This window comes from Arachis hypogaea, chromosome 13, assembly GCF_003086295.3.
Source record: "Arachis hypogaea cultivar Tifrunner chromosome 13, arahy.Tifrunner.gnm2.J5K5, whole genome shotgun sequence".
Lineage (NCBI taxonomy): Eukaryota > Viridiplantae > Streptophyta > Magnoliopsida > Fabales > Fabaceae > Arachis > Arachis hypogaea.
In genome coordinates, this window is record NC_092048.1 from 12,167,680 (window position 1) to 12,183,145 (window position 15,466).

The 15,466-nt window shown below is 32.1% G+C and overlaps 1 protein-coding gene across 1 annotated transcript; it reads left to right on the forward strand.

Moving 5' to 3' along the window:
* The first annotated feature begins 9,733 nt into the window (after positions 1–9,733).
* LOC112737241 (disease resistance protein RPP13-like) lies at positions 9,734–12,745 on the forward strand. The gene has a single exon (XM_025787043.3). It carries the CDS (start codon positions 9,848–9,850, stop codon positions 12,608–12,610), a length of 2,763 nt encoding a protein of 920 aa, XP_025642828.1. The 5' UTR covers positions 9,734–9,847; the 3' UTR covers positions 12,611–12,745.
* Positions 12,746–15,466: the final 2,721 nt, after the last annotated feature.

Sequence of the window (15,466 nt, forward strand, 5' to 3'; positions counted from 1 at the left end):
TTTAGAAAAAGTAAATAGTTAAAACTTATTGTACAGAGAATTCTTATAAACTTTTATAGATTATAAATAAATTAAATCACATATGTATTTATATACAAATATATTGATAGCTAATTTTAGTAATTAATTTTGATATATAAATAATATTTTTGTAAATAAATAGATTAGCTTCTTATAACATTACTTTATTCTTATTTTTTATATATTATAATAGAAGTAGAGAAGCCTCGCATTTAATTTATAATTGTTCAACTTTATATATATTTATAGGATGCAATTTAAACAAATCAACCGAACATAAAGAACAAAATCCAAAACCATGATCTAAAAAATTATAGTAATAAGTAGTAGTAATATATAATTAATTAAGATTATGTGTTGTTTGTTGCAAGCATAAATAATCAAAAAGAGATGAGATCTAATCATCATCATCATCATCATCATCTTCTCTGTGCCGTCCGGGAGATTCCTCCGCTTCAACGCTTCAACCACTTGAAATACTTTTTAGTTCACAAAAAGCTTGCTTGAATGGTGTGTTTGTGTTTGATAATGCATAAGTTGATGGGACTTGAGCCTCCAAGACCAACTTACATCTACTCATCTACTGAATGATGATAACAAACTTGCTGCATTGCTCTCAGGTAGGTCCTCAACTACAATAGAAATTCATACAAAATAGCATCCTACTTAGACTTAACACAATAATACACCTTAGCGTTTTGCATAGTTGACGCGGAGTCAATGAGAGAAGACAAAGAACCCAACTATTCATCTTTAATTTCCAAAAGATACAATACAGCAGTCCTGAATAATTATCAAGTCCACTTTTCTATTTCACTTTAATTTTCGTCCACTTACAATCTTATCGTGATAAAGATTTTTAGAAAATATTTTATAGATCGCTCCACGTTCTGTCAGGAACAATTAGAACCGGATACACTCTTTAGCATACTAAACACTATAAATGTGAGCGAAAGCTCACCAAAATTGACGTAAAGTATCTATTGAATTTAAAAAACAATAATCATACTTTTAGTGATGACAAACGCATTTGCATATGATTGGATTAAAAGCCTAAAATTGTTTAAAATGTGTTTTATTATACAGATTCATAATAGAATTTAATGTATTAAATAAATTGGACTAAATTTGGTCCAACAAAGACAATTGAAAAAGGCTTATTGCTGCTGATTTTTGGACAAAAGAACTTCTTGTTGAACTATACCCAACGTTGCAGAACTTCACAAGCAAACAAGTTAGTTTAGAACTGGTTCAATCTAAAATGAAAAAGTGCTTCATTTTTTGATTAAGTATCAAATAAAAAAAAAAAAAAGAAAAAAGCAAAAATTGGAGACTAAGTCAAATCAATGAAACCAAATCAAATTTTTAAGTCAAGAATGTTAAAAAAAAAAGGATAAAGTTAATTTACTATTCTTGTGCACACACAATAGCTTGTTGAAGCTACTTTGGAGAAGAAACACCATTCGAGTAAGAAGAAAAATGAAAGTTGCTTTTTCTAATTTATATCCAAAGGTTAGTAACAAAATTTAGAGGCAAAGTACAAGATTAAGAGTATGAATTTGACGAACATTAAAGTTTTCAGAATATTAAAGCTACTCTTGTTCTTGTCCATCTCCTTGGTGACTCAACGTCCTTCAACTCTGATTCTCTACTTAAATTTTTTAGGAGAAGAAAAAGAACTAATTCAATACTCAAGGTGTTGACTCTTAATTTTAATCAAGTTTTGGAGGTATTTTTTCATATAAAAAAGAAGTAATCAATCAAAGATTGAAGTAAGGAGAAAAAATCTATAAATCTGAACCATTAAACACCTTCACTACTAAGGTATGAAGTTTTAGAAGTAATACACCTACACTAAAAAAAGTATTCCACCAAGATGAAAGACAACATTTGAGAGTTCTAAAATCGGGTTATGTTTATACTTTTCGAGCTGTTTTATTTCTTCTACTTCATGTTTCTCTATTGAATATTCTAATTCTTTAGTTATCTTTCTTTGATTTTATTCAATAAAAATGACATATATGAGAGGATTTAGAAAAAAATTATTGAGAGAAAATACAATGCAAAGAGAGTTAGTTTGAAAAAAAAACAAAGATTATGTCAATTTCTTTTGTAATTTGTGTTTGTTTTGTTTTTTTTGTATTTGAAAAGCATCATTTGTTAAGTTGGGTGAGCATTTAGTGTTAAGAGTCTAGAAAGTAAATCTAGTCAAATCAAACTTAATTAGAAAGTTTGATTTGTTCCAGATAGAATTAGAAAATATCATAAGAAATTGATGAATGTAAATCTTTTAAAAGATAATAAAAATTCTATTATAGTTATGGTGAAGATGAGATATAAACCACATTACACAAGATGATTGAACCAAAATATATGATTGTGTACTTTTCTCTTTTCTATTTTATTTCTAGTTCATTTGTTAGGAGACAAAAATAATTTATCTCCTACATAATCACTTTTGCACACTCAACGGAATTTGTTTTTGGAGTTAAAAATTAAAAGAACTTAATAGTCACCATAGATTCAACTTTAGGCCATTAAACACTTTTAGTATCTCCAGTAAGTAATTAAAGCAAATAAAACTGTGAACCTTGTAAAACTATAAAAGTGAACTATAATAAACAGTACTTATACAATGAACAATAAAATACGTACTATATCAAAAACATAAGTATAATATACAGTGAACAGTAAATTATGCTATGACTATTAAGTATTAACTTTTTATATGAGAAAAAGAATCTTAGAACAACGGTTTAATAACGCTTAGATGATTCCCAAATAATTTGTGGCCTTTGGTTGCTCTAAGACAAGTGCATATTTAGCTCCTTCTGAAGCATTATGTATGAGAATAAAAGATATGGAAATGAAGGATGGGCATGAGCTCATAATCAGAAAGGGTAATTCCTATTTTTATGGAATTCAGAACCAGAGATTGTTGTGTTTGAAGTTTGAACCACTTTTCTTTCACTTTCATTTTCTTTTCTTTTTTTACCGTATATGTATTATGAATTCCTGATACATTTCATCCTCCGAAAATGAAAGGTTTGATGTACTACATTCAACTCTGGAATTTAATGATTAACAAATTGCTGGTTTTGTTTTTCACTTGATGCATTATGCATCCCCGGAACTCATTATTTACCTGTGTATTGCTATGGCATGGTTCTTTTCAATGTTTCACTTGAAAATTCATCCTTAATTTTACTCGTTTATTTATACATATAAATAGATATACTATAATAGTACTGTACTATTTTTTTTTTCCCTAATAAAAAAATAATAGTAGTGTATAAAATATAATCCGAAAAGTAAAGTAAGTGCGATGATCCTACTCGCACATTTACTTCAATTTGTTGCTCTTCTTATGATGTTAATTTAAATAAATCAATCTTATAATCTATCTATCAATCTATTTTTATTATATAAAAATTAATACTAAATTATTATGAAATAAACTTATGCTATATAGTTACTTTCCATTGTGTCATATCAACTATTTTAAATAAGTGACAATCATGAAAAAAAAAATTGTATTATTAGTCCATATCATCTATTTTAAATGTGTCAATTATCCATAAAAAAAACTCTAATATTTTAAAAAAATCCTTAATCAATACTCTTAATTAATTAAATTTACTACTTATCATTAAACATTTTAATTATAAAGTAACAGTTAAATGCTATTAAAATAATAATAATAATTTTTAATTAAAAATATTTAAATTATATATAATTATGGTCTACTTATTATATTATCAACAACACTTTTATTATTATTACTTAATTATCTCATAAATTCGCACATGAGTTGTTAAAAATCTCTCCAATCACTTTTAATTTTAGCATAACATCAAAACTACACCATAGAGTATATCATTAAAGAAACAAACCAATATTCATATTTGATTTGTAAGTTTGTTTAGTGTTATATGTACAAAATAATCAAATACAACAATACTAAGAAAATAACTACAAAATATTGCATATGACGAACTTTAATTATTCATTTTTAATTATTATTCTGTAATATTGCAGGAATTATTTTTTACGTGACTGTGCAAAAAATATATTTTACAATAATTTATTTTAAGAGTTACATTAATTATAACATAAAAAATCATTTATCATTGTAAATTATCTAAAAAATTAAATATAAAAAGTTTATAATATTAATTTTGTGCGCGGATTTAAATCCAGTATGGAGAAATAGGAATGAAGGGTACACAAGAGTTCAATCTTATACCTGTGTGCAATTCCATATTAAAGTTACAGAGTGGTTAAAGAAAACAATGGAAAATAGTAAATTCGAGAAGATATAGTAATGCAGTAGAAGTAAACTGGAAACAGCATCCTATGTAGAAGGTGCAATAATGCAGAGTCAATGAGGATTGAGGAGAAGACAAAGGTACAATACAGCTGTCTGGAGTAATTTTATCAACTGCATTATTTATTGCATTCCACTTTAATTTCCATTCACACTTCACATTGTTTCTCCTTACTTCAGTCTCATCCTGACTTCAGTCTCATCCTGACTCGAAATGATATCGAAATACAAAATAGACAAAAAAAAATAGCTATAAATTGAAAAGAATCTTACAAAATAATTAAAATCTTAGACAAAGGTTAATACAAAATATCTGATTTTTAAGGATTAAAATTTTCAAAATTTTAGCATTCATGTAACTTAAGAAATTACTAGAGCTAAGTAGTGAACCTTGTTCCCTAATGTACTCTCTTTCTCAACCTAAGAATTTTTTTTTCGAAAAAAAAAATTTCTGAAAAAAATTTTAACAAGACACCAAAACAAGGGTTAAGGGTGCTCAAACCCTTGGTACCGTTTTATGTATAGAAATTTTATGATTATCAATAAAATTTCTATGTTTTTTTTTTTAAGTTTCTTATTTAGAACGCATTAATTTAAGCTCGACAAACGGCAAAAATCGTTGTCTGACCTAAAATGGTCGACAAGATGAAGCAACGAGGTACAAATTAATGTAAGAAATTATATAAATAGCTCATGAAAAAAATGACCTCACTCGTAAGGCCGGATAAAAAAAGAGTTATAAGAGTAACTTAATAAAGACGGACTACTCGAAGTCGGAACTAAAAAAGAAAACTCGTAAATAAATTTCTTATTTAACAAAGTTGCTAAAATCAAGCAAGCTATATTCAACCTCAAGGACCTAGCCCCACTCAAAAAGGTAGAAAGGTTCTTTAAAACACAAGAAAGTAACTTAAATACTACTTTGTGCAGTTGTGAAAAAAGCAACTATAACAAAAAGTAAAGTGTTCAGAAAAGCTACTAACTATTACAAGAGTTAAGTGTCATAAGGACCCACAAGGCGATCCTTCCAAACATCCAAAACAAAAACAAACAGAATTTAATATTGCTCGCAAAAAGCGGGTTGAGATCCTCACCCGTAGCAGCATCTTTTTCCTTGACAAGAGGGGTTGGAGGATTCATAAAAACTGGCACAGCCAGGATAGCAGCAGAAGGTGAAGAGGAGGCTTCCACGTTAACGACCTCGGGTTGGACCTCAGGTTGGACCTCGAGAGATGTAGGATTTTGACCGACCTGGGGAGCAGAAGCCTTCGGATTGAGAGGAGGCCTTTCATCCTCATCAGGAGCAGGCACGATCTTCCCGTCGACGACGATGTTATCTTGGCCGAGCTCGGAAAAGTCTAGATCCGGAGTAAGAACTCGGACTTGAGCCTTTAGGTTTTCAAACATATCGTCCATTCTCGCAACGACATTTTCCTGAAGAGCGGCATGTTCCTCTCGGGCATCCTTTAACTCTTCCCGAAGGTCGATCAACTCCGCATAGATCCGAGTATAACACTCATCGGCTCTCTTTTTTACCCCTCGGCCATCAACGATGTAGCTTCAGCTTTCACAGTTCGAGAACGAACTTTCTACAAGTCAGACTTTAGCTTGGCATTTTCCTCCTCCAACTCCTCCTTCAAACCATTCACCCTCTCTACCTCAGCTTGGGCAGAGTCAAGAAAAGCTTGAGTAGCACGGACTGAGGTCTTTCTAAGCTCCTTAGCCAGGGCAGTGCTCACCCCTGCCATACGGATATAATTACGAGCCATATGGTGGAGGTGATTTTGAATAGCCACGTCGTCTATGGTTATCTGGCTCTGAGACAAGATATTTTTTTTCGCTCTAGGAAAATCTGTCAAAGTCTACTCAATTCCCCAGTAGCCTTCTGTTTCTTGAAAATGAGCTTCTTCTGTGCAGCAAGACCAGAGTCCGCCTTCTTTTGGGAAGGTCAAGAGGAGGCACCCTCAGCCCCTTGACCCCGAAGACTTCGAGCCACAACCGACTTCTTAGTCTGGCGAAGAAAGTCTCTAAAAAAAAACACAAAGCACATTGAAACAGTGAAATATAATATGAGAAATCGTAAAAAGCAAAGAGGTCGGAAAACTACCTAGCTCGGACCAGAGTTGGCCGGGGTCCCCTAAGAACCTTTTTGTGTTCAAGTGAGGAGCTCGACCCCAACACTCTTGCAACACGTTCACGAAACTCTTTTCCAACTCATCTAAACTGTCTATACTATATTTGGCCACTATGGATTCTTCTTGCCAATACATGGGAAAGAAAGGTTCGTCATTCTCGTCCAAAAAGAAAGCTTGGGCATCTTCCACAGCTCGTATTTTAAAAAAATGATTTTTGAAATCATGAAATGATTCGTCAAAGATGGAGAAAACTTTCCTACCCTAGACGGCGCGGAAGGAAAACCAATAGGCCTTCCCTTTCAACGTCTCAGGTTTGGTCAACACAAACAGATAAAAGAAAAGCTTGCTAGAAGGTCGGACATCAAGCTCTCGACACAGAAGCTGAAAAATCTTTAGGAAAGTCCAGGAGTTCGGGTGAAGTTGAAAAGGGGCTACATTGCAAGCCCAAAGAATATTCGTTTCAAAGTCAGTAAAGGGGAGAGAGAAGCCTAACTTTGTGAAAAAACAATCATAGGCATATAAAAATGGGAGCTCCGACTCGTTCAAAGGGGGAAAACAAATTCTTTCTTCAGGGTCAGACACCACCAGCTCGTAATTCTTCTCATCCTTGCTATTCTCACATATCTTGTGATGCCTACGAAAAGTATCACAGTATTTCCTATCAACTACGAGGACACAGGAAAGGACAGTAGAATCTACGCAAGTCGGAAAGTTAGGGAAAACTTTCGTAGACATACTGAGAATGACAGAACGCGACATAAAAATCTACACCTACAAATGCAAAATAAAGAAGCCGTTACTAAAAGAGCTCAAACATCGTCCAAAACAAGTCGGGTAAAAGTACACAAAACTAATCAACACAGTTCAGCAATTCTTCAACATACAGAAAATACTAAAATGGTGTCTCCCCCTACACTATCAGCAACCATACAACATAATGGCGACATAATTGAAGGCACTACAGATACAATCAACAAAGTGACAAAACAGTTACATTTGCAAGAAATCTTAGAAAACAAACAACAACTTAATCAACAGAAGCGGTTTTAGAAAAGAAGTTTTCAGACCAAGAGGCAATAGTCAGTGGCTTTTCCAAAGAAAAGTTTCAAAGAAAAACAGCTAAGACTACAGTCGAAACCCAAGTATCGACAAACAAAAAAACTACTGTTAACAAGGCGCTTCGAATGTAATTCAAGAAAACCATGCTTAAAGGAGAACATAAAACTGTTAAATAAAAACATCAACCTTGATGAAAAATTTCGAAAGAAAGAGGGGCACGTCAAATCCGCAAGTCACAAACGTTTCTCTCAAGGCAAGATCTCCAAAGGCTCCAAGATGTTGAAATTTTTTTAACCAAAAGCAATTACAAAGTAAACACAAAAGAAGAAAAGATTCTTTGCAAAAAGAAAAGGAAAAAAGGATTCAACAGTTGGGGAAACGAGAAGAAGAAGAGTAAAAGTGGCCTTTATAAGAAAGAAGGGGAAAATAAAGCCGTTTGTCCCCCTCTTTAAGGTGTGCGCGAAACTCAAGGAAACTACCGCGCAATGTTCGCCGCTCGTTAAAGAGGCAACAATTCAAATTTTCAAAAAACACATTGAGTACCCGACCTCTAGAAAGGCGAGTACCCAACATCCAAGTAGAAGTCACGTATTACTTGAGCCCAACCTACAAAAAGCTCAGGATTTAAGTATGAGCACTGTTCATACCCTAACCCAATAAAAGGAGCCAAGCCCAACAAGCAAAAAAGGCCCACCAAAAAATGTGGCCTCCACAAACGTACCCGACCACCTTAAAGAGGTCGGATACCAATAAAGGACCCCAGCTTTACTTGCTCAAGCAAGTAACTGCCTCCGCAAATATCTCCTACTATCTCTATCTTTTCTAAAAGATAGTTTCTAACAAACTCCTAAGATAAAGGGAACGGTTACCAATCAATAAAGATGGAACTACTCTAACAAAGGTGATTAACATTCTATTATAAATACATCGACACTCTACAGGTATAATTCACGTTCTAATTCACTAAAAATTTGCCTAAAACCCTTGCTAACTTAATTATCGGAGTCTCTTGCAGGTACCACCCCGCACCTCCTCAGAAGAACTTGGACAGGCAGCACTTTGGCACCAAACAAGTCGAACGCTGCCATCCAAAGGAATCTGTACCTCACATTCAAATCTAAATCAACGTTTCAGTCTTTCAGGTAACCCGCTGAACATCAACTATTTTAAATAAGTGAGAATCATACAAAAAATATTTCTTATTATTGGTCTATATCATCTATTTTAAATATGTGTCAATTATCCAAAAAAAACTCTCTGATATTAAAAAGAAATCCTTAATCAATACTCTTAATTAATTAAATTTACTATTTATCATTAAACATTTTAATTATAAAGTAACAGTTAAATGCTATTAAAATAATAATATTAACTTTTAATTAAAAGTAATTAAATTACATATAATTATAGTCTACTTATTATATTATCAACAAAACTCTTACCACTATTACTTAATTGATTGCATAATTTCGCGGTTTTCGCCCATGAGTTGTTAAAAATCTTCCAATCACTTTTAATTTTAGCATAACATCAAAATTACACCATAGAGTATATCATTAAAGAAACAAGCCAATATTCATATTTGATTTGTAAGTTTGTTTAGTTTTATATATACAAAATAATCAAATACAACAATACTAAGTAAATAACTACAAAATATTACATATGACGAACTTTAATTATTTATTTTTAATTATTATTCTGTAATATTGCAGGAATTATTTTTCACGTGACTGTGCAAAAAAATATAATTTACAATACATTATTTTAAGAGTTACATAGATTATTTTCTAGTTAATTATAAAATAAAAAATCATCAATCATTGTAAATTATCTAAAAAATTAAATATAAAAAGTTTATAATATTAATTTTGTGCGCGGATTTAAATCCAGTATGGAGAAATAGGAACGAAGAGTACACAAGAGTTGAATCATATAGCTCAATTTCATATTCAATCTCAGATAGATCCTCAAGTGCATGTAGAAACGCAGGTTAAAGTTATAGAGTGGTTAAAGAAAACAATGGAAAATGGTAAATTCCAGAGGATATAGTAATGCAGTAAAAGTAAACTGGAAACAGCATCCTATGTAGAAGGTGCAATAATGCAGAGTCAATGAGGATTAAGGAGAAGACAAAGGTACAATACAGCTGTCTGGAGTAATTTTATCAACTGCATTATTTATTGCATTCCACTTTAATTTCCATTCACACTTCAGTCTTTCTTACTTACAGCAACCATCATCAGTTCAGTTTCTAAACACAAATCAATCCGTTCCTTACTTACATACACCCCCCCTCCTTCCAATGGCAGATAGTGTGATTTCCTTTGTCCTGGACAACTTGTCCAAATTGCTAGCACGTGAAGCCAATCTGCTATGTGGCGTGGATGAAAGGGTTAGATCCCTTGAAAGTGAGCTCAGCTTCATAAACGTGCACCTCAAAACATCTGAAGGGAAAACCAAGAAAGAAATTGACAAAGAAGTTTTTCGTCAGATTAGAGATGTTGCGCACGAAGCTGAGGATGTCATCGACACCTTTGTTGCCAATGTGGCTATGCACAGACGTCGAACCATGCTGGGGAAGATGCTCCATGGTTTTGAACATGGAAAGTTGCTCCGTGATGTGGCTGTGAAAATAGACAGCATAAAAGCCACTGTCAATGACATAAGAGACAACAAGATGAAGCTCAGCGATGTTTTTCAACAAGAAGGTGAATCATCATCAGCAAGAGAGGACGAGGAGAAGGTGCTGTTGCTGCACAAGAGAAGAAGAAATGTGGAGGAGCATGATGTAGTTGGTTTTGTTGGTGAATCCAAGGCAGTGATCCAGCTGCTTAAGGAAGAGAGTTCCCAAAGCAACGTTGTGTCCATCATCGGTATGGGTGGGTTGGGCAAAACCACCCTTTCTCGAAAGGTCTATAACAGCGATCAGATGAAGTCATATTTCAATTGTCGTGCATGGGTTTTTGTTTCAAATGACTGCAGAGTTAAGGAGCTTTTGCTTGGCCTTATCAAGTGTTTGATGCCTAACGCTGAGAGCGAGCTTGGGAAGAAAAAGAAGGGAAAGAAACAGAAGCGAGGAATACAGAAACCAGGTGACCTCTCTAGCTTGGGTGTGGACGAACTAAAGCTCATGGTGCGGAATTTCTTGAGCATGAAAAAGTATCTGGTAGTCCTTGATGACCTCTGGAAGACTCAAGACTGGGATGATGTAAAAGATGCTTTTCCAAACGACAAGAATGGTAGCAAAATACTCATTACTAGCCGTTTGAAAGAGGTGGCATCCCATACAAGTCCATATTATCCTCCTTATTACCTTCAATTACTCGGTGATCATGAAAGTTGGGAACTCTTTTCTAGGAAAGTGTTTCGAGGAGAAGAGTGTCCTTCTGATATAGAGCATCTTGGAAAACAGATGGTCAAAAGTTGTGGCGGTTTGCCACTCTCCATTGTTGTTTTGGGAGGGTTACTGGCAAACAAGGGGAAGTCATACAAGGAATGGTCCAAAGTTGTGGGACATGTCAACTGGTATCTTACTCAAGATGAGACCCAAGTCAAGGACATTGTGCTCAAACTCAGCTACCACAACTTGCCTTCAAGACTAAAGCCCTGCTTTCTGTATTTCGGGATCTACCCTGAAGATTTTGAGATCTCTGTAAGGCCATTGCTGGAAAAATGGGTTGCTGAGGGATTTATTCAACAAACTGGTACCAGAGATGTAGAGGATGTTGCTGAAGATTACTTGTATGAGCTCATTGATCGGAGCTTGGTTCAAGCATCCCGAGTGGATGTTAATGGAGATGTGAAGGCATGTCGCATTCATGATCTTCTTCGAGATCTTTGCATATATGAGAGCAAAGAGGACAAGCTTTTTGAGGTTTGCACAAATAGTAACATTTTGGAGACATCAAAACCACGCAGGCTTTCTATCCAATGCGGCATGGATCGGTATGTTTCTTCAAGCAACAATGACCATTCATGTGTCCGCTCTTTGTTTTTCCATGACCCAAAAAGGTGTGAGATGAAATGGCTTTTCAAATTCTTCAAACTGGTTCGGGTATTAGATCTTGGGCGAAGCTATTGCAGCAAAGTCCCTTCCAACTTGGGCTTATTTATCCATTTAAGGTATCTAAGAATATTCGTACTAGGAAGTAGTTGTCAAGTCATTCCAGATTCTATATGCACACTAGAAAATTTACAAACTTTGGACATATATGGGCTGCTGCATACAATATATCTCCCTAGGAGAGTATGGAACCTCAAACAACTTAGGCATTTAAAGAGTAATGGAACCTTCATCCTACGAGGCCAGCATGGTTCAAAAGCAGGTGATCAAGTCATGTGGAATCTGCAAACCATCTCTATGATTAAATTCAATAGTCAGATTGCACGCATGATAGAGAAAGGAAGGTTTCCGAAGCTACGAAAGTTGGGTTTGCACATCTCCTCGGTCCATAAAAATAATGTGCATGAGTTGTTATCAACCCTTCGGCGATTAACTCATTTGAACAAGTTGGAACTTTCCTTTAAAAGGAAGAAGGACTACATGGATTGGCACATGGGGCTCAAAGCAATTGAATTGTTACAAAGCCTGCAACAGTTGTCGAATCTGAGCACATTACAAGTTCATGGAGCTTTGGACCTTGCAACGTGTGATATTGCTTTTCCTGCATGCATTACAGAATTAACCTTGGCAGGCATTAGCTTCATGAATGATGATGGGGTGAATGCCATTGGTAATCTTACTAGACTTAGACGTTTGAGATTGTCTCGATCATTTACATTTGATATTCTCTTTGAGATTAATTGCAGTGCAGGCAGCTTCCCACAGCTCCAGGTTTTTGAGATGCTGGAGCTGAATGTTAACAACTGGAAATTAGGCAATGGTGCAATGCCATGCCTTCAAACTCTGCTTATTGGAAGGTGTAGAAGGTTGAACAATGTCCCAGATGAACTGTGGTCTTTGACTTCCCTGAGACAAGTAAAAGTCATGAAACCCTCCGAAGCATTGTCTGATGCGCTAGCAAATTTGGAAATGAAGGATGGATGTGACCTCATAATAACATAGTGGTATCCAGAAGTAGTATAGATATTGAGTTTCAATCAAATTTAGCCTTAACACTTATCATTATAATTGGTATTTAAATGTTATTGCTCCGATTAAAATCTTCTAAATGATTATCATATTTGTCCATTTAAATCATATTATGACTATTAACTTTTTTGTATGACCATGTATGATAGACTGTTCTAGTAATAGTTCTAGTATTACATGTTTCATTCTATAACATAATTTTATGATTAGATAATTAATTTAAAAAATTATGACATACAATACTATTCTCTATCTTATTACAAAATAGATCCAGTATTGATATATAAAAGTTTATAGTAAACTTAAGAATTTATATATTACTAGAATGAGATTTGTGCTATGCATAGGAAGATAAATTAATTATACTATATAGTATATTTTAATATTGTTTAAAGATTTATTAGATAATATATAAATTAATATTAAATTTAAATTATTTTATATTAAAAATATTTTATAAAATATTTATTTAGTAATTTGTATATAATTCTTATATATTTAATTATTTATTCCACTAAAATTTAATACGAATTAGATTATAATTTATTATTTCAGGAATTTAAATTTATTTATTTAAAAAAACCATATTTTTATTATATTTTTTTCTTTATTTGTTATTTTTATTGTTTTTAAATAATAAAAAAAGTTAAGAAAAATAGATCAGAATAAAAAACACTAAAAATATAATATAAAATTATGAAATAAATTTATTATTATAATATATCTGAATGTACTTAGTTAAGAGATGTTGTGCCAAATTTAAATTTGTTTGGAGGAGTTTTCAGTAATTAGTATGTAATTAAAATATAAAGTAAGAGTATTATGCAACATATTTTATAAATAGACCAAATAGTAAAGTAATACGAGTCTTATACAACATATATAAGTAGACAAAAAATATAAAATATAAAATTTAAATATCTATATTTTATAATTGAAATTTTTTTATAATTATAATTATTATAACACTTTTAATGTATATATTTATTGCATTCAATTAGTCATTTATATTTAAATAATAATAATAGGTAAGAGTTTTTTAATTTTAGTTTCCTATATTGTCATGTGTTTAAGAGTGTCCATGTAGGCATGTAGCATCATTAGAAAAAAAAAGTAGATAGCTACAACTTATTGTATAGAGAATTCATATAAACTTTTATAAATTATAAATAAATCAATTATATTATGTATACACTAAAATTAGTCAATAATATAAACTATATGTTAAAATATAAATATATATATTAAAAATAAATTAAATCACATATATATTTATATACATATATTGATACTTAATTTTAGTAGTTAATTTTGGTTAATAAATAATATTTTTATAAATAAATAGATTAGCTTCTTATAGCATTACTTTATTCTTATTTTTTATATATTATAATAGAAGTGGAGCGTCGCATTTAATTTATAATTATTCAACTTTATATATACTTATAGGACGCAATTTAAAGAAATCAACCGAATGTAAAGAATAAAATTCAAAACCATGATCTAAAAAATTATAGTAGTAACTAGTAGTAATATATACTTTCTGATTAAGATTATGTGTTGTTTGTTGCAAGCATAAATAATCAGAAGGAGATGAAATCATGTTTTATGGCAGCATCTCCAACATCTCTTTTGCCAAAAATCATCATCATCATCTTCTTCATTTCTGTGCCGTTCGGACGATTCCTCAGCTTTAACGCTTCAACCACTTGCCTTTTACTTAGTCACTTATGTTAGCTATCTTGACAAGGAAGTAACTGAATCTGTTATTTTAACAGGATCAGTTTTTATATGAATAGCTTGATTTTGTGTACTAGTAGTCTCTATAACACTAAAATAGGATTTTTTTTCATTTATAAAATGAAATAATTAATTATTTCTTAAAAAATATATTCCAGCTTTAATTGTAGGAATACGATTTTCTTTTTTTTGGGATTTAGAGCAAGTTCGCCACACTTCCCAACAAACTCTATAATTTATATAAAGTTCGTCGCACCCCGGCGAACTCTATGATGAGTTCGGCAGACTATATAAATTGGTGGAACCATTTTGGTTTGTCCTTTTCCTCTTCTATTCTTCCTTCCAAAATTTTTTCTCTGTTACTCCTTTCTGTCTTTTCGACATCCGTAAAGTTTAGCGTGGACGATTTTCTCAGTTCCAGGTTAGTAACTAATAATCTATTTTTTTTTATCTTAATTAGAATTATTTGATTTACTGTTTACATGTTAGATGAAATTCTTAAGTATAGATTGTTTGTTGGTTATAATAATAAATTTACTGTTTACATGTTAGTTAGTTAGTTAGTTAGTTAGTTGCTTAGACGTACTTTTAAGTGTTGTTATGTTAGATAGATTATTTTATGTTACCGCTTTTTAGTATAGTTACTGTTTATTGGCTATAAACATGTTAATGAATATAAGAAAGTACATTATTAGTTAATTTAGTCAAAGTTATTAGCTTACGTTGTGGATTAGACGGTAATCAGTGGAATAATTAGTTAAGTTAACTTAAATAAGAAAGAAATTTCAGCAACAAAATTTAGAGTTGAGTTAGTTATAAATTAATTAGTTACACGACAGCGTCAGTTAAATAAGGTAAACTTAAAATTAGTAGGATTATAAGCTATTTTTCAGTTAGTTTATTTTTTTAGTAATCTAGTGTGTGATTTTGTTTTACTAGATTGTGTTTCGATAGAGCAGCAGTTATTGGATTATGAACATGAAATGTATAGATTGGATCACGTTGAGCACATTGTCGGGAGACTTGATCGAATGGTATGATTTTTTGAATTTTTCTTTTTATTTTATTGTATTGAATTAAAAGTGAACT

Bases quoted from the DNA above. Each gene is read 5' to 3' on its own strand.
- LOC112737241 (XM_025787043.3), top strand. From the start codon at position 9,848: ATGGCAGATAGTGTGATTTCCTTTGTCCTGGACAACTTGTCCAAATTG.